This window comes from Heterodontus francisci, chromosome 27, assembly GCF_036365525.1.
Source record: "Heterodontus francisci isolate sHetFra1 chromosome 27, sHetFra1.hap1, whole genome shotgun sequence".
NCBI lineage: Eukaryota > Metazoa > Chordata > Chondrichthyes > Heterodontiformes > Heterodontidae > Heterodontus > Heterodontus francisci.
Genome location: NC_090397.1, coordinates 29,016,898 through 29,040,991, shown reverse-complemented (window position 1 = coordinate 29,040,991; position 24,094 = coordinate 29,016,898). Strand labels below are relative to the sequence as shown.

The 24,094-nt window shown below is 41.3% G+C and overlaps 1 protein-coding gene across 11 annotated transcripts in view; it reads right to left on the bottom strand.

The window, feature by feature from the left end:
- The window catches only part of apaf1 (apoptotic peptidase activating factor 1), a 334,569-nt gene that overhangs the window by 287,028 nt on the left and 23,447 nt on the right, over positions 1-24,094 (bottom strand). For all 11 annotated transcript variants that reach the window (XR_010977648.1, XM_068059047.1, XM_068059048.1 and 8 more), the window contains exons 7-8: positions 18,534-18,665; positions 4,987-5,225 (exon numbers count right to left, since the gene is read on the bottom strand). Coding sequence is in view for 10 of the 11 variants with exons in the window: in XM_068059047.1 (XP_067915148.1) it covers positions 4,987-5,225; positions 18,534-18,665 (371 nt within the window). In the remaining variant the exon portion in view is untranslated. The remainder of the gene's footprint in view (positions 1-4,986; positions 5,226-18,533; positions 18,666-24,094) is intronic.

Below are 24,094 nucleotides of genomic sequence, written 5' to 3'. Positions count from 1 at the left end.
CAAAAGATTGGCTACATTCAATATCCATGCATGGATATTTGTTCTAATGCAATTATGGAAGGTGTAGACGTCTGTTGCTTTGTTTCAGGATGCCAGCAAGAATGGTCCTAACTCATTGGGACACAGAATAAAAGACAGGCCTCAATCTGAGCTAGTCCAACTAAAGAGACCACCCACTTTTAAAACAGCCTGCAAGATGAAAGAAGTGTACAATAAACTTACATTTATCCAAGTTCGCCAAAAGACAAGGAGCATGTGGATTATGTCTTTTTTTTTGATTGACAGCTATTTGTGACCTTTTAAAAAGGGGTCAGGAACATTGATTCACTGAAGCCCTCTATAAGCAAACAGACTGAAGATTGTGTTCTCATGTAACAGAACTGTATCGAGAACCAACATACAACCAGTGGCAGTCATTATCTGAATCTGAGGCCAACAGCTGCAAGGATGTAAGGCAGTTAGCAAACACAGTTAGTCTAGATTAAGATTTAAGGTCTATGCATAGAAAAAAGCAATTACTATCTTTGTTGATTTATGCACCAAGGGGGAATGCATATTTTACTGAGTTATATACTGTTTACTGGTAATTTATTTGTCTTGTGTAAATAAAACAACTTGTTGGTCCACAGCTGACATCTTGATTTGGTAACAAATATCCAATCCATCTTTCAGGGACAGGAGAGGCACATGACATGTTACTACAAGCTTGATCAACATAGCTGTTCTGTTCAGTTAGGTTGATAAAAATAGATAAATAATGTTGCACTTAGAGATAAAATGGATTCCATTCTCTTGATATGAAACGTAAAATGGTCTCGGTCCTCAGTCTGGCAGGTGCTTAACAACCAGAGAGTCCGTGTGCCATCCTGGTATTGCAGACACCAAGAACTTGAAATTTACAGCTGAAGGAATGCTTCATAGTGTGTCATTACAACTTGAGCTGGCATTTCTACTAGACGAAAGCAAAGGGAAAAATGGAGTTTATGCATTGATTTTTATAAATTGTTACATATTTTATAATGCTGCCTTGTGCACTGTGGCATCTCGCCTAGCTTTGGTATATCCTTTTAATGTGTAATATCTGTAGTTACTTTAGTCAGTGCAACTCCGTTCGAGGTGATATTTGCACCGATTCAGTTTGATGAATTACATAAAGCTGTGTGCATATTTACTAAAACTAGGTTAATAGTTAACCGAGGGTTGTTCTATCAAAGTTGCTTCCATATCACGAGCGACATGGATTGCTTATTGGAAGCATGGTGCAAGCATGAAAAAGGATGACTACTTTCTAAAAATGAACCATAACAATAAGATTAAGTGGAAATTCAGCTGAATACACTTTTCATTTAAATAATTTACTATTGATGTTTTAAAAGCCATTTTTCTTTGATCCATCTGTAATTCACTGCTACTTTCCAAAGAGCTGTCAAAAGGATTGATGTAATCAAAGTCCCACTGCTCTTTAAAACAAAATTTCTATTCTACAGATATTTCTGTTCATCCCACAACATAAAATCACTAATCACAGCTTCCTACTCAGTAATCTAATGCTGCCATCTGTAAATGAGCATCACATGGAGATCACTAGTTCTGTGTTCATATCAAATATCCCTACCAAATAAAAAACTTAATATGGGAAAGCAAATTTTAGTCTGCTGCAATAGCAATCAGCCAACTTTTTTATTCCTTCACGAGATGTTGACATTGTTGGCAAGGCCAGCATTTAATGCCCATTCCTAACTGCCTTTGAGAAGGCAGTGATGAGCTGCCTTGAACTATAGGCCAGCTACCCGACCCGAACCCAACAGGACCCAACGACGTGTGTCGGGTACGGGTCGGGTCGCACTTCTGGGTCCAGCATTCGGGCTCGGGTCGGGTTGGGCCGGGTCGGACACCCTCTATCACCACCTCCAGTAAGTGGCTCCAATGTTAATGTACATTTTGAACTTGAAAGGTGGTTTTGTTACAGTTATTTTAAGCTTGTGCAGATAAGCAACAAAGTGAAAAACAGAAGATAGGTTAACTGATGGTCGGGTCGGGTCAGGCACGGGAAAAAATGAAAGGACTCGGGCCAAGTCTCATTTGCAGATCTGAGCAGGCCTTTACAAAGAACAAAGAACAGTACAGCAAAGGAACAGGCCATTCGGCCCTCCAAGCCTGCGCCGATCTTGATGCCTGCCTAAACTAACACCTTCTGCACTTCCGGGGCCCATATCCCTCTATTCCCATCCTATTCATATATTTGTCAAGATGTCTCTTAAACGTCGCTATCGTATCAGCTTCCACCACCTCCCCTGGCAGCAGGTTCCAGGCACTCACCACCCTCTGTGTAAAAAACTTGCCTCGCACATCCCCTCTAAACTTTTCCCCTCGCACCTTAAACCTATGTCCCCTAGTAACTGATTCTTCCACCCTGGGAAAAAGCTTCTGACTATCCAATCTGTCCATGCCGCTCATAACTTTGTAAACCTCTATCATGTCGCCACTCCACCTCCGTCGTTCCAGTGAAAACAATCCGAGTTTATCCAACCTCTCCTCATAGCTAATGCCCTCCAGACCAGGCAACATCCTGGTAAACCTCCTCTGTACCCTCTCCAAAGCCTCCACGTCCTTCTAGTAGTGTGGCGATCAGAATTGCACGCAATATTCTAAGTGTGGCCTAACTAAGGTTCTGTACAGCTGCAACATGACTTGCCAATTTTTATACTCTATGCCCCGACCGATGAAGGCAAGCATGCCGTATGCCTTCTTGACTACCTTATCCACCTGCGTTGCCACTTTCAGTGACCTGTGGACCTGTACGCCCAGATCTCTCTACCTGTCAATACTCCTAAGGGTTCTGCCATTTACTGTATACCTCCCACCTGCATTAGACCTTCCAAAATGCATTACCTCACATTTGTCCGGATTAAACTCCATCTGCCATTTCTCCGCCCAAGTCTCCAACTGATCTATATCCTGCTGTATCCTCTGACAATCCTCATCACTATCCGCAACTCCACCAACCTTTGTGTCGTCCGCAAACTTACTAATCAGACCAGCTACATTTTCCTCCAAATCATTTATATATACTACAAAGAGCAAAGGTCCCAGCACTGATCCCTGCGGAACACCATTAGTCACATCCCTCCATTCAGAAAAACACCCATCCACTGTTACCCTCTGTCTTCTGTGACTGAGCCAGTGCTGTATCCATCTTGCCAGCTCACCTCTGATCCCGTGTGACTTCACCTTTTGTACCAGTCTGCCATGCGGGACCTTGTCAAAGACTTTACTAAAGTCCATATAGACAACATCCACCGCCCTTCCCTCATCAATCATCTTCGTCACTTCCTCAAAAAACTCAATCAAATTAGTAAGACACGACCTCCCCTTCATAAAGCCATGCTGTCTCTCGCTAATAAGTTCGTTTGTTTCCAAATGGGAGTAAGTCCTGTCCCGAAGAATCCTCTCTAATAGTTTCCCTACCACTGAAGTAAGGCTCACCGGCCTATAATTTCCTGGATTATCCTATTAGCACATGTTCCCACTTCTGACCTTATGATTGAGGGAAGGCCATTGATGAAGCAGCTGAAGATGGTAGGGCCTAGGACACTACCCAGAGAAATTCCTGCAGCAATGTCCTGAGCCTGAGCTAACTGACCTCAAACAACCATAACCATCTCCATCTTACTTTGTGCTAGGTATGAATCCAGCCATTGGCGAGTTCTCCCATCCCCATCAATTCCCATTGACTTCAATTTTACCAGGGCTCTTTGAAGCCACACTCAATCAAATGGTGTTTTGATGTCAAGGGTAGTAACTCTCACCTCACCACTGGGATTCAGTTCATGTGTTTGGGTCAAGGCTGTAATGAGGTCTGGAGCAGTGAACCCAGCAGGTTGTTGCTGAGTAAGTGCCGCTTGATAGCACTGTCAACGACCCCTTCCATCACTTTGCTGTTGATTGAGAGTTGACTGATGGGGCAGTAATTGGCTGGATTGGAATCATTCTGCCTTTATGGGCAAGACATACATGGGCAATTTTCCACTTTGTCGGGTAGATGCCAATGTTGTAGCTTTACTGGAGAAGCTTGGTTAGAGGCATGACTCATTCTGGAGCATGAGTCTTCAGTCCTACAGCCGGGATGTCGTCAGGGCTCATGGCCTTTGCTGTATCCAGCGCTCAACTGTTCCTTGATATCACGTGAGTGAATCAAATTGACTGAAGACTGGCATCTGTGATGGTCTGGACCTCAGAAGGAGGCTGAGATGGATCATCCACTTGTTCACTGATGCTCAGTTTGTTCCTCTAGAGCCACTCGACTCCAGACCTCATTACAGTTCTCATGTTTATATCTTGTCAGTCAGTGAGAATGATCCATGGAAACACAGATCCTGGCTTTCTGGCAACAGCTGTCTAGATCTAGATTGAAAGGGGCTGGAAAAGTTCCCAAAGACACACTTAGCTGAATCCCCACCAGCCCTTTTCTGGATGGCATGGTTGGCATAAAATTCAACCGTCTATATACAAATCACATTAAAATGACATCTGTATTCCCATTTGAGCATTTAAAAATCTATGGAGGTGCCCTGAAGGTTTACTTGAAGTGGAGCCGATGCAATTGCTCTCAGTGTTGGCATGCAAAGTCCCCAAGAGCAGCAACCTGAATTTTGTTAGCAAACCTTGAAAAATATTTAGGCAGCTCAGAGGCTGCAAAGGCCCGCTGTAGCTCATATTCTGAAGCAGTCTGGCACAGCTCCCTGGCTGAGGTCAAGAGGCTTGTCTCCAGCATGCAAGTAGGCCAAGGCCAGAAAAGTGGCCAGGGCAAGCTAAATTCCCAGCATTCCCCCACTGCCAACCCTTCAGCCATTACCAATCAAAAAGCAGAGGCCTTACTTTCTAAAATCACATGCATAGATTAGCAGGCAGTAGAAATTAAGGCAATCCATTTTTCCAGATCTGCAATCAATGTTGAATTGATGATAACTATTTCCACAATCCTACCTTAGTGGGCACTTTCACATCTTTTTTAAGTATAGAGAGGTCCTTGTAGTATTCTTTATGGTTCTTCTCCAACACGTCAATGCTTATTGCCATGGCCTCATCAAGTGCCTCATAATCATAGGAGGAGGATTTGCGAATTCTTTTAAATTGTTTCTTCTGTAGCTGTTTGAGGTAATAGGCCCAGCGGTTTGGAAATTCTCGCAACAGTGCACCAATGAGTGAGACGACAAGAGGACAACCTGCAAAATAGTAGTATGCGTATCTTTTCATTTAAAAAGTTTATTTCAGAATCAAGTAATTTTACTTTAGTCGTTTGGTAGTACAGAACTTGAGTATTGCTGAAAATACAGACATTTTGTCAAAGCTTTTCGCCTTGCACTCATCAGGACAATACGCAAGAATACCAGTGTAAGGGGAAGCAACTAATTTATACTGTGAGAAGAGGGTGTTGATTGGTTGGCAAGTGGACTCATTGGTAGAGGCATTGCCATGGAGAATGCAGCAATTTATGGCAACTGACAGGTAACTGCCAAGCTTTGTTTGAAAGTTAAACCATGCAGCTTGACTCTGATTGGTCAAGGCATTGCCCTGAGGAATGAACCAGCGAATGGCTGTCACTTATCTTGTTTAGCTGACACAGGTGCAATGTGTGTGCATGTTCTTTCTGTCTGCAAAGAACAGGACCCTGTGTATTAATATATGCAGCTTTCAGTACGCATAAATGAGCACAGTGTGAGCCCTACTGACAATCTTAAATTGGTTGTCAGCGTACTTTTTAGCACACTGAGGATTATTTAGCAAATTTTGTCCAATCGGGAATCACATCTAATGTTGGGCACTGTGTTTTGAGTTTTGCAAGCACATGCTGGCTGGGTACGGCTTGTACCTTGCCCATTGTGAAAGGAATGCCGCTGAGAGATGGGGTGGAATGGGGACAGGCATCTGCTGTTGGCTGCATTCCCATAATTAAAAAAAGCGGCCTTTATTCTCTCATGCTAATTCAACTATCTCTCATCATGAAGAGACATGTTGTTTGATACAATCCGCTAGACTTTGGGACGTACGGCCTATATACCTAGCATCACACTGGTGTTGAAATTCATACATCATATTATTCATTTGTGTGATAGGCATGACGTCTTTTTGGCTTGACGGCAGCATCCTGTTCGTGGTGAACACCACACGTGTTGCTACTGCATAGTAGCAGCGAAAAACAGCTAGTTTCACCTGTTGCTCAAATTCTTGGGATACATTACCCCTCCAAGGTAATCTGAGGTAGACAGGGCACTTTTCAGGGCTGTAAATGACTGCCTTAGGCCATCTTCTATATTGTCCTGATGAGTGCAAGATGAAAAGCTTCGACAAAACGTCTCTATTTTCAGCAATACTTCATTTTATTTTATAAACTCTTGTCCAGGATACTTCCAGCAGTTATTAAATGCTGGCAAACAGTGCATTATAATGTTGTCAAAGGGAATCTTGCCATCAAAACTACTTTTAAAAGAACTATGATCAACTTTACAGGTTTTCTTTCACTTATTTATTCAGTTTGCTTAAATTCTGATTTATCAGGGGAACTGGTAGATTGACTAAAAGAAATTTCCAAACCTCATGATAGATAGTTGAATTGGCATGCAAGAATAAAGGCCTCTTTTATTATTATGGGAATCCAGCCAACAGCAGATGCCTGTCCCCATTTCATCCCCTCTGACAGCTGCATTCCATAGTCTAAATACTGTTACGATCACCTGGTTCATGGTTTGTACTAATAATTTTGAGATAACTTTTAATTTAGAATTTTTTTTTTAACACAACATGAAAACACCTGGTTTGAGGAACTGACTAACAAACCTGGGCTGGTTACAAATTAAAGGGTAGCCCGAGTTTATTTAGTAAGGTCATAGTGGGAAGTATGGAGATGGTGCATCTGCAGCTGCTGTCATCAGGGGTTAAATTAGTCATAGGATTTCCCAGCACAAAGACAAGATTGAAAGTTCAAAAATCTTCCTATCAATGCTTACAGAGACTGGGTTAGAGGTGGAAGGCATAAAAACCACAGGTGGCCTCATTTAGATGGGCAGTTGGAACCTATAAGTCTAGGAGAATTTGTTCTGTCATTGTTAGCAATATCAATTATTCTCCTGGGTATCAGGAATCAAACAGATGATCTGGGAGTTGAAAATAATTAGCTTAAATTGCTATCTGGGACATCCCATATGTACCACTAGCTATGGAGACAGAAGTTGCTATGGAGAGGCCTTTTTGGGTCAGGTGTTTTGATCTGTGTGTTTGCTGATACTGACAGTCAGTGAATTGGCTTCAGACAGGCAGTTGGCTTTTGGAAAGCTTTGAGAGCAGCTGAGCTCAGGAAAAAAAAAGAGGCCATCAGACAGGCCAATGCTCAAGCTGGGAAATCCAGATTCGTGAGGTGTTGAAGGTGAACTGTAAGATTTGGCTAGCCAAAGCTAGAGGGAGAATCCACAGGAAATCTCAAATCTCAGAAGACGGCTGAGAAATTAAGGAAATTGAAGTGAAATCCTAAGAGCTGTGGTACACTTTGGATTGGTCCCAGGAGAAGTGAACAAACCATTAAGATCCTGTAAAGTATTGGGGTCTTGGGATGGAAGTAAAAATCAAATAGGAGTGTTCTGTAGGATTTTGAGTTTAAAATATAAATGTCTCAAGTTATAGTGTTAAATTAGTAGTATTTTGCTTTGCTTAACTCTTGTACAGTGAAGTTTTTGTTTAAAACGTGAAATCTTGTGGTGTAATTCTTTCAGAAATAACTGGGAATTCGACTTTCTCTTTTAAAAAGTTAATGGTCCCTAACTGGAGCATAACAACACCCCAATGTTCAAAGAACCATTGGCATCATCGACTCAAAGAAATGCATGTTGACAAAAGTGTCATCAGATCAAGATTGCCAGCTTCAGTCAAATAAATATAGAACATAGGAACAGGAGTAGGTCTATCAGCACCTCGAGCCTGTTCCGCACTTCAATAGAGAGCCATTCCCTGCGTTTACAAGACTGTGAACAGCAACTCCATTGAACAGAAAGAGCGTGAGCTTCCTTTAACAAATGGGTACAAATTGGTGGTTAGAAGAAACAAACACTGATCTACAGCACGATTTGGGCTGTTCTGACTACAGGTTGTAAATGACCTATGGACTGCAATGTCAAAAATCAATGCTGACACTCTAGTGCAGTACTGGGGGAGTGCTGCACTGTCGGAGATGTCGTCTTTCAGATGAGATGTAAACTTGTCTGCCCTCTCAGGTGCACGTAAAAAATCCCATGGTGCTATTTTGGAGAAGAGCAGGGGAGTTATCCCCGATGTCCTGGCCAATATTTATCCCTCTGTCAACATTAAAAACAACAAAGTGATTCCTGACAACGCACTGGCCCACTGACGTCGGAGTGCGCCAAGCTGCGCACATGCGCAGCGATATCTTGCCAGGACTTCGTGGCGCACGCACAGGATGATGTCATCGCGCAGCACCAACGTCATCTTATATCCGCATCAGGTCCATCTTCGCGAATGCGCGACAAAGCGTCATCGGGTATCCAGTCCCCCACTCGGCTGGAGGAAGCAGCTGAATGGGAGACTGTGGGGCTAGAGATCTCCCCCCTCGGTCCAGGCCTTGATGCTTCCTCACCTCAGCTGCTCGCACCAGACCCCACTGCCCTGGCAGATTGCTTAGCGCCACCCCACTCATCGGCTGCTCGCTCCCCCTTTCCCCGCGCACCAAGGCTCCTTAGACAGCACCTTCCAAACCAGCAACCTCTACCAACTAGAAGGACAGGGGCAGCAAATACATGGGAACACCACCACCTGCAAGTTCCCCTCCAAGTCACACACCATCCTGACTTGGAACTATATCGCCGTTCCTTCACTGTCGCTGCGTCAAAATCCTGGAACTCCCCAACAGCACTGTGGGTGTACCTACCCCAAATGGACTGCAGTGGTTCGAGAAGGCAGCTCACCACCACCTTCTCAAGGGCAATTAGCGATGGGGCAATAAATGCTGGCCTGGCCAGTGACGCCTACATCCCATGAATGAGTAAAAAAAAAAACCTCCAGCCGCTAGCTCTAGGCTGCGCCCTTCCCTCCACTCGGCCACTCGCTCCTGCGTCACCCCTTCTTTCTTCAGACAGCGTCTGGTGACTAATGAAACGTGGGAGCAAGTGGCCGAGAGGAGGGAAGCATCACTGCCTAGAGCTAGTGTCTGGGGTGGCGGGAGTGCGGGGAGCGAGCAGCCAGACAGCGGGGTGGTGAGCGGGGAACAATCGGCCAGGGGAGTGGGGGGGGAGCAGCGAGGTCTGGAGCGAGCGGCTGAGGCGGGGGAAGCAGCCAGTAGGGAGGAGGGGGAGAAAGCGAGTTGCCGAGGGGGGAAAGCCGCCAGTGGGTTGAGTGCTAGTAGCTGCGTTCGGGCGAAATCAGCCCTGGTCAGTCATATAAACAAATCACATAACGAATTGGCAGCACATTTTTTCTCTTCCATTGATTGGATGCCAATTCATTATCTTCCAATGGAAATTTCAATCATAAAATTCCTTTTGTATTTAATAGACTTACTGGAATATTAAATGGATGTGAGGATTACAGTTAGTATCCTATAACTACACAGTAGCATATTACTGGGCTTCCATCCAACTTAATGTAAGGTTACTTTGTTAGAACGATCTAGCCATAAGCATTTCCTGTGACAAATTGAGCAGCGCCATCTTTAATCCTGGCAGCTGCCTGAACTCACAGACACTGATGTTCCAGTTGAAGAGCCTGCATTTGTGCAAGTGTAAGTACTGCGCCACCTAGTGGTTGCATTGTCAGCAAACACAGCCTAAAAAAATGATCTGGCCCTCATCACATTGCTGTTTGTGGGAGCTTGCTGCGCACAAATTGGCCGCTATGTTTCCTACATCACAACAGTGACTACACTTCAAAAAGTACTTGGTTGGCCATAAAGCACTTTGAGACATCTGGTCATTGTGAAAGGCACTATATAAAAGCAAGTCTTTGTTAAATCTGTGGTCTGTGCAGAGACCCACAATCTGACTCAGCAAATAAGGGGCATCAAATCTGCTGAAAAGTCAAAAACATAGGAAAGTACAAAATGAAAAAAAAAACTATGCAATCCATGTGACCAGTTTCTAAAACTACTACCTCTCAATTACCCATTCCCTCAAATACCCATCCATTCCTCCCTTAAGTTTTTCCACACTATCAGCCTCACCAGGTGGTCCATTCCACAAGTTCAATATCCTGAGCGTAAAATAATTAAACCTCCAACTGTCTGTTCACCTCTCTTCTCAGCTTGAGCCCGGGTTCTATTGCAGTAATCTCGAACAAATCAGAATTTAGTTGGCCCACATCCTCAAGAACCCTGAAAGTATGAATATGCACCCTGACCCTTCACTTCTCCAGACCGAAAAATCTTCAGTTCTTCAACCTCTCCTCATATACGAGGTAGCCATTTAGTTAACCTTCTCTAAACTATAACCATTGGCTGTATATCCTTGCTGTGCTTCAGCTGTCAGAAATGCAAAGTAGCCCAGGTGTGGCTGTATCAGTGTGTTATACAGAATCATTAGCAAGTCTTGAGATTAATGCTCTAAACTCTGATTACAGATCCTAAGATCTAGTTTGATTTCCTTACTTTGCCAAACGCCACACTGCTGTCTGTAGTGAGCTATCTGCTAATACCCAAGGTCACTCTATGCTGGGTACTGTAATCTAAAGCCATTTTCCATATATTTTCATTGTTTATTTCCTTCCCTAATCTTATCATTTAAAGTAAACTTCTTTCATTCATTAGCCTACCTTCCCAACCCATCCAGATCATTTTGATTTTGGATTGCTGGATCCCTGTTGGTTGAAAATTGCTCTGCCCTACCTCATCCTCAATAAGGTGCCATCTGCAAACTTGGGCCTCAACCAATAACCCTTGCCATGCCAAGGAAGGCAATCATTTAAATTACAAAGACATTAAAAACTAATATACTGAGAGAAGGCCTGCATTTTAACAGGAAGATTTTTAATAGACAACCATTAGATGTCTGCATTACACAGTTGCGCCCAGGAGAGAATGGCATCAGACTGAAATGTATAAAAGAGTGGTACGTGCAGGTTGCCCTCTCCAAACCTACAAAAAAAGCATCTACCATCACTAATTCAGTGGACCAACCAAATCACCTGTGTTTTCTAATTCAAATCCTTCATGTAGTTGGACTCCGCAACTTTAGCTTGCCACTATCTCCCAGTTTGATCAGCACTCAGTTTATATTTTTACTGAAAGCATCTGCCATAATCGAACCTTACTGTTGAATCTTAACTCTCGATAACCCTGGAACCATAACCCAGCAAAGAATCAATGCTTCAGGAACAGGGAAAGGAGACAAGAAAAAATTGGGAGAGAGAAAAGAATGTGAACCATAATTCTTGGTAATAATTTGATTTTTGCTAAAGGCATATAACAACCAGATCCCCCTCTTTAAGACTGTTTGAAAAATTTTATATAATTGCACCATGTTTTTATTAATTTCTAAGGAATTCAGTAAAACATTACAGTGTGAAAATGATTCCTGACATTTGATTACATTTAAAGAAGAATTTTCGGGATCAGGATTTCAAAAACGTATCCCAACTTTAAAACCAGCCGATTCAAGGAGCACACAATTTACTGGAATTGACAGAAGTCCAATGATTGAAACAAGTAAATATGAATAATATATCAAATTTAGCTCCATGATTTCATGTTATTAACAAAGTACATTTACAATTCGCCCGGAAGAGTTTCCATTTAAAGGAAGTGAAGTATGAGCAAGCGTAAAATTATTTGCAGCAGGAAATTTCCTGTGATACTGAAGTGTTTCCAGGAGTGCAACTGTGGGAAACAAAGATCAAAACTTGTTCCACAAGAATCTGCCTAATAGAAAAATGGCTACCTTCACTTCCAAAAGAAAGAATCTAAAGGCTGATATTCCAGCGTTTGCTAATCTTGGAAAGGTAGAAATAGGAGAAGATGGTGGAACGTTAAAGCAAATTGCTAAAAGGTGATTTAATTACTGTTGTGGCATAGCTAGCCCTCAGAAAGGAATAAAACTGCCTAACAATAGAGACACAAAGGTCAATTAACTTATTCAGATGACGAATGAACTTGTGTAGCACCTCATCAAAAAGTATTTCACTTCAAGCATGTACATTTGTAAAGTAAAGGGGGAAATTTTCAAATATCAGAACCATGACAGAAGTGAAGAGAGGGGTTTCTTTCCCAAAAGCATAGACAATGACTATGGGTTAGTATATTGCAGTGGAACAGGTAGAAAAGAGGGCACACAGGGCATAGGAGGCATATGACTAACCTTAAATGCACCAGGTAGACATATCTCAACATAGTCAGCTGCCTGGGCATGGCAAGGGAGCAGTGGATAAGGAAGCTCAGTGCTGTGATAAGGGAGTGCTGCACTGTCAGAGGTGCTATCATTCAGATGAAACATAAAACCAAGACCTGCCTTCTCAAACAGATGTCAAAGATTGCATGTCACTATTCAAAGAACAGCAGAAAAGTACTCCCAGTGTCCTGCCAATATTTATCCTTCTGTTATCATTAAAACAAGTAAAACAAGGATGATCTTATCATTTATTTCATTTCTGTTTGTGGAATTGTGCTGCCCAAAATTGGCTGTTGCATTTTCTATATTATAACAATGACTGCACTTCAAAAGTATCTCATTGGCTGTACTGAGATAGTGAAAGGTGCAATATAAATCAAGTTCTTTCTTTTCACAAACAAAACAGTACCTTAGATGTGCAACGTGGTCCATAAAAGAACAAATCAACCATCCCTATTGAGTGAAAGTCACCGCTACCCTCAACTTTATGCTACAGGGGCCTTCCAGGCACCACACAACATGATGCTAGGTATATAGGACATACGGCCCAGACTGACAGTTCGTATCAAACAACATGTCCCTTCCGCTGTTCGCAACGGGCAAGGTACAGGCTGTACCCAACCATCCCATGCTTGCAAAACTCAAAATACAGTGTCCAACATTATATGTGATTCTGCGATTGGACAACATTTGCTAAAAAATCCTCAGTGTGCCATGAATTATGCTGACAACCAATTTAAAATTGTTGGACTCACTATGTGGCGCATTTGCGCGAACTAGAAGCTACATATATTAATACAGAGGGTTCTTCACAGGGTTCTGTTCTTTGCGGACAGAAAGAACACGTACGCACATTGTGCCTGTGTCAACTAAACAAAATAAGCGACAGCTGGTTCATTCCTCAGAACAATGCCTTGACCAGAGTCAAGCTGCCTGGTTTAAATTTCAAACAAAGCTTGGCAGTTAACTGTCAGTCACCATAAACTGGTGCATACTCCATGGCAATGCCTCTACCAATCAGAGTCCAATTGCCAACCAATCAGCACTCTCTTCTCATACGGTATAAATCTGTTGCTTCCCCTTATATTGGTATTCTTTCAAAGTGTCCTGATGAGAGCAAGATGAAAAGCTTCGACAAAATATCTCAAAATGTGATAAAATAAATTTTTTCCTCAGTCCCTTCCACCAGTATCTCAGCATGGCAAACTTTCAAAAGCAAAACTGAATAGCTTCTATTTAAACCTTTTGTTGAAAACACTCAAATTCATCATCCAGTTTGCATTCAATTCATTATCGAAACTGTATGAACTGAAATGTGGTTATGAATACACACAAAATTTGGCTGTTCCAATGAGAATAATAAATGGCTGATAATTTGAACATAAACACAAGCTCTAACAGATACGTATTCAGTATAGTTTGTCATGTTTGAAATGGTTTTCTTTGCCCCAGAAACATACTCTACATTGAGTTTTTTTCTTAAAAACAATTTTTATTTATTTAGCATAACAGGAGCATAATAAAATCTGACACTGAGACACATACAGCAATATTGGGACAGATGGCCGAAAGCTTGTTTCAAAGAACGTCTTACAGGAGGAAAGAGAGGTAGAGAGGCAGAGAAATTTAGGAAGGGAATTTCAGAGCTTAGGGCTTTGGGAGCTCACATGACGACTAATGGCGGAACAATTAAAATCAACGAAGTTCAAAAGACTGGAACTGCAGGAGCGCAGATATCTCAGAGGGTTATGGAGCTGGATGAAATTACAGAAATAATGAGGGGCAAGGCTGTGGAGGGACTTGTAAACAAGGGTGAGAATTTTAAAATCGAGACTTTGCTTGACCAGGAGCCAAAGTAGATCAGCAAGCACAGGGCTGATGGGTGAATGAGACTTAGTGCAAGGAAGGACATGGGCAGCAGAGCTGTGGATGACCTCAAGTTTACAGAGGGTAGAATGTGTGAGGCCAGCCAGGAATGCATTGCAATAGTAAAGTCTATAGGAAACAAAGGCATGGATGAGGGTTTCAGCAGATGAGCTGAGGTAGTGCAGAGTCAGGGAATGTTACAGATGTGGAAAAAGGCCTCGGTGACAGCGCGGATAAAATCATTTTACAACAATATTGGTCTTAACAAACGTTTTGAAATTTGCCAATTAGTCTTTCTTCAAATTATTTTTTAAAACAAGCAAGCGGATGTTGCTGAAGACATGTATTCAAGTAGTTGGACTAACTAGATGATACATCCTTAGAAACTCAGACTGGGGAATGTACCTTCCGGTAACAGAGTTGCAGCTTTGTGCAAAGTTATTCAGTCCATTTTGGGAGAAGGTGAGGCCTTGAAATAAAAGCTTTAATGAAGGTATTAAAAGAGAAAAATGACAATTCATGGGATAAATACTAATTATATTATGAAATCTATTAGTTACATTTTTATTTTGATGGAAACCTTGTTTGGGGCATTAGAAAATTTTAAGTTATTGAAGGAAAAAGTCACAAACAAAAATATCACTTTTTAGTGGATTTGGAAGTCGGATGTAGGAAGACAAGAGGGAGTTGGTCACCTGGGAAGAATAAAAAGTAAAACTTGCAGTTATATAGCGCTTTTCATGATGACTGGACATTTCAAAGTGCTTTACAGCCAATTAAATACTTTTGAAGTGTAGTCACCGTTGTAATGTAGAACAAATAAGAAATAAGTTAAGCTGTCAAAAGAGAGATCGGAAGTGATTGAACGTGTGAGAAAAGGAAGTGGCAGGGGGATAGCGACATCTAGGGTGACAGATAAGCATGAATGAACAATGTTAAAATTCACGACAGAAGTAGTGTACAGAAAGCGCATGCAATAATCAAAACCTTTAATTGACTATGGTAGATGCGCATACATACGCTCGAATGGAACTCCTGCGGCTTTGCCCATGGTGAATTGGAGCATGTGTGTATGAGTTAAATATTCTACTGCTTAAATACTATTACGTAAACAGTAAGTTAGGTCAGACTATAACAGCTTTTCAGACAGCACAACCCTAACTTTATTTCTCTTTTAAATAAAAAGTACATTTGCGAAGATCACTCATATTACTGACATTTATGCTTTTATGTTTAATGATTACCTTTCTTTATACTTCATTTGAAATTTAAGATGCATAAATGAGTTTAATACTCCGAAATGTGACAGACAGGAAATTTCTGCAGGAACTATAGTTTTATAGAACTAGAAAATCTGGTCAATGTTAGTCACAGTTAGGACATTAAATGCACTGTTTCATAAGGGCAGGACCATTTTAGCATGTAAAATGTAATATATTATTCTGCCACTGACATAAAGGATTGTGTCCTTTAAGGCCACAAACTCCAATTGCTCTTAAATTCATAATGAGGTCAATTAAGAAGCTGCAGCCACTCAGTTCCGGTAGTGTGCATTTCTGAGAAGTTCATTTGCTTCTTTAGTTAAATATGACCCAGAAATGTAGGTACAATATTCAAGAAGTGCACATTACACATACCATTGTTATAATATTTCAAACTCATTTCCATTGTAGATGCACAAAATAAGTTAAAGGGTACGCTATTTTGTAAGGATAGGAAAATTATACCATGTAAAACAGAATGTATTCTTGTGCTGCATAAATATAGGTATGTGTCCTCTTAGGGCAAACAAGTCTAATGTTATGTAAATACTGGGTGAGTTCAATCAAAAGTTAATTTTTCAGGATGAACCCTAACTTTAAAGGTAAACCAAGAGCCAGCATACTTGGTGGCTCTTGTAATGTGCTTCCCTGTGGAGCTTTTTCTATACATTGCAAATGACTGTTGTTGTTTAAGCATGATGCAGAAATTGGCATCAGCCAAAGTATGACATCTGAAGTATTACGGTCATAGAGTTATACAGCACAGAAACAGGCCCTTCAGCCCATCGTGTCCATGACGGCCATCATGCACCTATCTATTCTGATCCCATTTTCCAGCACTTGGCCTGTAGCCTTGTATGCTATAACATTTCAAGTGCTCATCTAAATACTTCTTAAATGTTGTGAAGGTTCCTGCCTCTACCACCCCTTCAGGCAGTGTGTTCCAGATTCCAAGCACCCTCTGGGTGAAAAATTTTTTCCTCAAATTCCCTCTAAACCTCCTGCCCCTTACCTTAAATCTATGCCCCCTGGTTATTAACATCTCCGCTAAGGAAACAAGTTTCTTCCTATCTACCCCCCTCAATTTTGTATACCTCAAACAGGTCCCCCTTCACTGCTCTAAGGAAAACAACCCTAGCCTATCCAGTCTGTCTTCATAGCGGAAATGCTCCAGCCCAGGCAACATCCTGGTGAAACTCCTCTGCACCCTCTCCAGTGCAATTACATCCTCCCTATAGTGCGGTTGCCAGAACTGTACACAGTACTCCAGCTGTGGCCGAATTCGCATTTTTATACAGCTCTAACACAACCTCCCTGCTCTTATATTCTATGCCTCGGCCAATAAAGGCAAGTATCCCATATGCCTTCCTAACCACCTTATCTACCTCTGCTGCTGCCTTCAGTGATCTATGCACAAGTACACCATGGTACCTCTGTACTTATTTTTATTTATTTTTTATTTAGAGATACAGCACTGAAACAGGCCCTTCGGCCCACCGAGTCTGTGCCGACCAACAACCACCCATTTATACTAACCCTACAGTAATCCCATATTCCCTACCACCTACCTACACTAGGGGCAATTTACAACAGCCAATTTACCTATCACCTGCAAGTCTTTGGCGGTGGAAGGAAACCGGAGCACCCGGCGAAAACCCACACGGTCACAGGGAGAACTTGCAAACTCCGCACAGGCAGTACCCAGAATCAAACCCAGGTCCCTGGAGCTGTGAGGCTGCGGTGCTAACCACTGCGCCACTGTGCCGCCCCTAGGGTCCTACCATCCATTGTATATTCCCTTGCCTGTTAGTCCACCCAAAATGCATCACCTCACACCTCTCAGGATTAAATTCCATTTGCCACTGCTCTACCCATCTCACCAGCCCATCTATATCGTCCTGTAATCTAAGGCTTTCCTCCTCACTATGTATGACACCACCAATTTTCATGTTATCTGCGAACTTACTGATCACATCTAAATCATTAATATACACTACAAACAGCAAGGGTACCAGCACCAATCTCTGCAGTACACCACTGGGGTTACAGGCTTCCAATCGCAAAAACAACCCTCGACCATCACCCTCTTCCTCCTGCCACTAAGCCAATTTTGGACCCAATTTGCCAAATTGCCCTGGATCCCATGGGCTCTTATCTTCTTAACCAATCTCCCATGTGGGACCATATCAAAAGTTTACTGAACTCTATGTAGTCTACATCAACAGCTTTACGCTCAGTTACACATAAGTCGCCTCCTCGAAAAATTTTGTTAGACATGATCTCCCCCTGACAAAGCCATGCTGACTATTCTTGATTAATCCCTGCCTCTCCAAGTGGAGATTAATCCTGTCCCTGAATGGTAAATGCATATGTTATGAAAATTCACTAAATTATATTCCCCTGCAAAATGCAATGATGCAAGAGTTCAAATTGTGCAGTTTAAGTTACATCACTTCAATCTCAGAGCTAATCCATCGTACCTGCCACTGGCAAATTCATTAGCTAAAATTAAAATGAGAGCACGAATGGCATATGTACATATTAAAAGCTGCAATTAGGTAGGCATATACTACAAAAATATGTCACCCCCTCATGAATGATCTAAATCATCTAAACCCTTAAGTATTCCTATCATAGCTTACAAATTGTTCTATGTATTCTACTAAATTCCAGATACGTAACTACTATGCAGAAAGTAAGCATATTACAATTCTACAACATTACAAGTGGCTAGAATCAGGTTCAGCTCTACTAATACAGTGTACTTCAATGCTCAAATTCCTATTTATTGTACTGCCATTCAGTGGCAAGAATAAATACTGCAGCAGCATGTCAAAATAATGGAATCCAGCACAGCAATGCAAGTAACTGTTCACTTTTGGCCATTCAGTAAGTCCCAGGTGCAACCTGTCTTTTTGGCCATAGTTTCAATCATTTCTCCACACACTTCCAATCTGTTTGGTTGTTTCTCATCTTTAAAGCAATCTGGGATGTTTTATCCATGTCTGCAATCCAATAGACTTACCTTTGCATTCCTGTACTATGCTGTGTGCTTGTTCTGGCAGAATGGACACCTCCGAATTAACGAAACGTGCTAGTATTTCTAGTGCCTTGTCATTGCTCAGACCACTTTCTACAGGTATGGGAAAGTTATTACCTGCAAAACATTAAAAAAGTTTAATGCGCATTTTTCTGCAGGTTGTACTTATCTAATTAGTGAAACTAATTACTGGCATTATTTGATAACTACCCAGGTGATTCAACAGTTCCAATGATAACTAAGAATCTCACTCAATCCCTGGCATCATTAGAGTGGTCTTTCTCCATTTATTTTCTAATTTTCTCCTCTGAAGGTGATAATTCATCCTCAGGCACAGCTCTATCTGTAGAGTAATCCTCCAGTGCTCCATGAAGCCCTTTTAGAATCATAGAAATCACAACACAAGAACCATTTTCCTTATTGTGCTTGTGCTAGCTCTTCAGCTGAAGTTTTCAACTCTAATCCCATTTTCCTATTATTTCACAGTATCTTTTTATATTATCCATTTTTAAATACTTTTACCTTCTAATCATTACAGTCCCTACCTCAACAGTCACAAATGGTACAGCATTCTATATTCTAATATTCCTGTCATTTATTTTTCAAACTTTTCGCTTCACTCGTGACAGAATCCTGAATCTTTTCACCTTGCTACCAATTCACTAACCAGTGGAAATAATCTTTCACTGTTTTCGTTCTAAGCATTTTGAAAAATTAGCCTGATTATGATTATGGAGCTTGCATAGTGTCATGGAACTGTATTTATTTTCTCCTCTGATTAAAACAGTATGCCTTTAAGACTGTTTAAAAACAATGCACCTTTAAAAACTAAGAGGCAGAGTGTGCCAGCTGCACCTGTTACCTAGGCAACAGCAGGAACGTGAGGAGGTCACATGGTATAATATTTCAATTTGATTGTGTAAAAACCAGCTAAAACCAGTTTTGAGAGATACCAGTGAAGCATGCTTATTGGAGGAAGGAGATGTCTATTTCTCTCAGCAGAAATTCTGCAATGAGCTACAGGTCATGTTACTTGCCTAAGGAGAGAAAAACCCTTTGAAGAGACCATTTGTGTTGCTGGAGGTAGCAAAGTGACTTTTCTTTACTTCCAATCCAAGAAGTCTTTGCTTCAAGATTGAATCTCTCTTGACTGATAGTGTTTTCTGGAATTCGCAGTAAAGTTTCGACTGAGACACTGTTGGTTTTAAAATCTGAGTGGACCCATTGCTATACTCCTTGTTTTAAGAACTGTTTGACGCCTGCTGCAGCGAAGTACTTTGAACGCCTATCTACTAAACGACTGTTCCATCGAATCCGCAAGGAGACTTAGAGTGGCATTTGATTTTTTTTTTTCACACTAGGATACCTCACCCATTGGGAATGTAACCCACAAAGACTTATAACCCAGTTATTTAGTTATTCTTAAGAAACAGATAATTTTTAAAACATCATTCTTTTAAAAAACAGTTAACCGTTGAGTTTTGAGTGAGAGAGAGAATGGGGACGTTAGGTTAAAATAAGTTGTAAGGTCTTTGAACATAATTTTATTTTAGTAGTGTTTAAGATTTAGTTTTAATAAATAGTTAATTTGTTGTTATCTAAAGATACATGGTTTGGTCTGTTTTATTCTGGGGGTTATTAGAGTGTTTAATTTGGCTGTTTTCCAGTTGGGTGTGAAAATTTTAATAACATGCTGCAACTTGTGGAGTGGTGGGACTGAAGTGACAGTTCAATGCTCCCACCTCAGTTGTAACATGGCTTTGGTCTTTGCCATATTTAACTGCAGGAAATTGTGACTCATTCAAGACCAGATGTCTGATAAATAGTCTGATAGCACTTTGCCAGCCAATCTTCATCTCTCTGGAGTCCCAAACTCAGGAAGCAAAATAAGTAGAACAAGCTTATTTTCTCTAGAGTTTAGAAGGAGAAGTGCTCTCATTGATGCGTACAAAACTGAAAGCTTGAGAAGCTGTTTCTCCTGGCTGGAGAGTCTAGAACTAGGAGTCATAGTCTCGGGATAATGGGTCAACATTTAGGATTGAGGAGAAATTTCTCCACTGAGAGGTTTGTGAATCTTTGGAATTCTCTACTCCAGAGATTGCTCAGTTGTTCAGTATATTCTTTCTCCCTCATGTGCTTATTTAGCTTCCCCTTAAGTGCAACTATATTATATAAACATGATTTCCCTTTCATAAATCCATGTTGACTCTACCCAACCCGACCATTATTTTCTAATTGTCCTATTTTTGCATCTTTTATTTTGATTCTACCATTTTCCTACCACTGATGTTAGACTAACAGGTCTGTAGTTCCCTGTTTTCTCTCTTGGTCCTTTCTTGAACAGTGAGGTTACATTTGCTACTTTCTAATCTGCTGGGACCATTCCAGAGTCTATAGAATTTTGAAAGATGACCACCAATGCATCTACTATCTCTACAGCCACCTCTTTCAACACTTTCTGGGTACTGCCTGTGTGGAGTTTGCAAGTTCTCCCTGTGTCTGCGTGGGTTTTCTCTGGGTGCTCCGGTTTCCTCCCACAGCCAAAAGACTTGCAGGTTGGTAGGTAAATTGGCCATTATAAATTGCCCCTAGTATAGGTAGGTGGTAGGGAAATATAGGGACAGGTGGGGATGTGGTAGGAATATGGGATTAGTGTAGGATTAGTATAAATGGGTGGTTGATGGTTGGCACAGACTCGGTGGGCCGAAGGGCCTGTTTCAGTGCTGTATCTCTAAACTACACCTTGTAGCACCGAGTTCCCTATTCTAACCACTTATGGTCCTTAGTTCTGGTCTCACCCACAAGTGGAAACATTTTATCGACCTCTACCTTATCAAACCCTTTCATAATCTTAAAGGCCTCTATCAGGTCTCCCCTCAACCTTCTATCTTCTAGAGAAAAAGCGCCATCCTGTTCAATCTTTCCTATTAGGTATAACTTTGCAGTTCTGGTATCATTCAGTAAGTCTTTGATTTATCTTTTACCTCTCCCACATGCATCCCTTTCACATTTCTACAAGGAAACACAGGCACCCTTGAAGAGAGCTATAACTTTGTAAACACAGACAAAGGGTTGGGAACAGGAGGTCATTCCAATATCTTTAGGTTTGGCACCCAAAACTGAATGCAATACTTCAGATGAGTTCTGACCACGCCATGAGATAATAACTCAGCATCTGCTGTCAAAATAACCATGAGCCTAAAAGTGCTCAATGCTATTCATGCCCAAATTGGACAGCAGTTGAGGGCAGTTGTGCAGTTAAACGCAAAAATCCAAAAGTTTCTGTCCGAGATCTGCCGTTAGCTTCGTAAAAACAGCATCTCAGCTTCTGCTTCACGTTGTAATGCACTGGATGACATGAAGTTGCCATATTCGCACAGTAGATACAAACTAAACACAACACAGAAAGTTAAGGCATGTCCATTTCAGTCGAACTGCCCTTTTAAAGGTGTGAAAAGTGTTAATTACTGCCCGTCAAACTCTCTGGCACTGAAAATTATGACAGAAGTCTCATTCCTTCAGGTTACTTGTTGAAGATTTAAAAAAAATAAAATGACTACTTTTTCTTTGCCTTTTTCTCCATTTCTCTTTCTGTATCTGATTTGACATTAAATTCACCCAATCTAATTTATATTTCCTTCTTCATCCTTGTGCTGTTCATTTAACAATCCTTTAATTTGACTGGTTGAGATAAACAGTTGCTTGCCCTATTGACTCCGGCCCCAGATGCCAGTGCAGCTGCCTTGTGGTATCTGTCTCACACTTCCAGCAACTTGCAGTGCAAATATCATGGAGATTAAACAGGTAAGGGCAAGTCTAACTAACAGTGAGTGCCATTCACTGACCAGTTATAGCAAATTCTGGGTCCTTGTTTTTTTTTGGGTTACGTATTGGATCTGTACAATAATTTTTAGTATTTGTGTACACAGACACCTGAATCCATTAACTCCTGCCCAGTTCTTACTCTCTTGCCATTGAGAAAATATTCCAATTTGTCTTCCTCAGATCCAAAGTGGATGACTACACTTCCCCACAATCCCACCAATCAGGGAATGATCCCGTTATCATGACCTGCCAACCAATTACCAATCCATGTCACATGATTGACTCCAATTTCTTGCAATTTCATTTTTGATCATCCCCTATGCAGTACCTAATCAAATGTCTTATGACAGCACTCCCCTATCCACAATGCTGATCCCCTCAGAAAATTCACTGAGATTCATCAGACATAATTTACCCTTCACAGATCCTTGCTGACTCTCTTTGCTCAGCTGATAATTGACCAAGTGTTCAGTCACTGTCTCTAACGACAGATTTCAGTAACTCCCCCAGAATTGACATTAAACTGGCAGGGTGTAGTTATCTGCCTTTGACCTCCATCTCTTCTTAAATAAAAGTTACATCTGTAATCTTTCAATCCAAAGACACAATTGCTGAATCTAGACAGCTTTGGAAAATTATGACTAATGCACCTGCAATTTCCTCACCTATTTCTCTTAATACCCTGGGGTGGAAACCATCAGGTCCTGAAGATTATTGTACCTTAAATGCTATTATTTTCTCCATTACCTTTTTAAAAACATATTAAATTCATTAAATTCCTCCTTTTGACTTATTTTTAGATTCCCTTGTACTGATGGCACTTTGTCCTCTTCTTGCACTGTAAAAATGTACTCATAATAACAAGTCTGCCATTTTCTTATCATCCATTATCTTGCCTGCACCCGTCTTTAATGAATCCACATTCTTCTTCACCAAGCTTTCTCTTAATATATTTACAGAAATTTTGCTGTTGGCTTGAAAGGTTTTTTTTCTAATTCCCTTTTCGCATTGCTTATTTTTGTATCTCATTGTTGTTTTTTCATAGTCTGCTGGATTTCCTCTTTGCCTTGCATTAGCCTGATTCTGTCTCTAATCACATTTGTTGACCATGGTTGCTTAACTATTTATTGGAGCCTTTGCCTTTTAGGGATTTGTACCGGCTTTGTATCATGCCAAATAATTCCTTAAATACTGCCCACTGTTCCTGACCACACCCCCAACTCCAGCCACCCCCCCCAAAAAAACATGACTAAGCATGAAGCCTCATGTTCGATTCCAATCCACACCCCACCCAGTCTGAAGGGAGGCCTTTTCCAGTTCATTTTCATCCATCTCAATAGGGAAACATTTCCTGCAAGTAAATACAAGATAACACACAAGAACGGGATCAAGTCTTTGACTAAATGGTCAAGTTCCACATCACACAAGATGGCCAGTCGACGATGGCAAGGCTCCAGCTAAATGCCTCAATTTCTGCAACAAATAAACCCTGTAAAACTTGATGTCTGCATAACATTCCCCTCGTCCTCAAACATATCAGCCCCCTCTGAGCCAAAATTTCTATTTTGGTAGAATATACAAAAAGCTTTTGCTGCCAGCTAACAAAACAAGAATGAGAAGAAATACAAACATCAACACTCATAGTGCATGCCGGAGGAAATGCAGTTATCAGGGAACACTGCCATGTATTCTGCTTATGCCTTACTGCCAGCCTTCCAGAC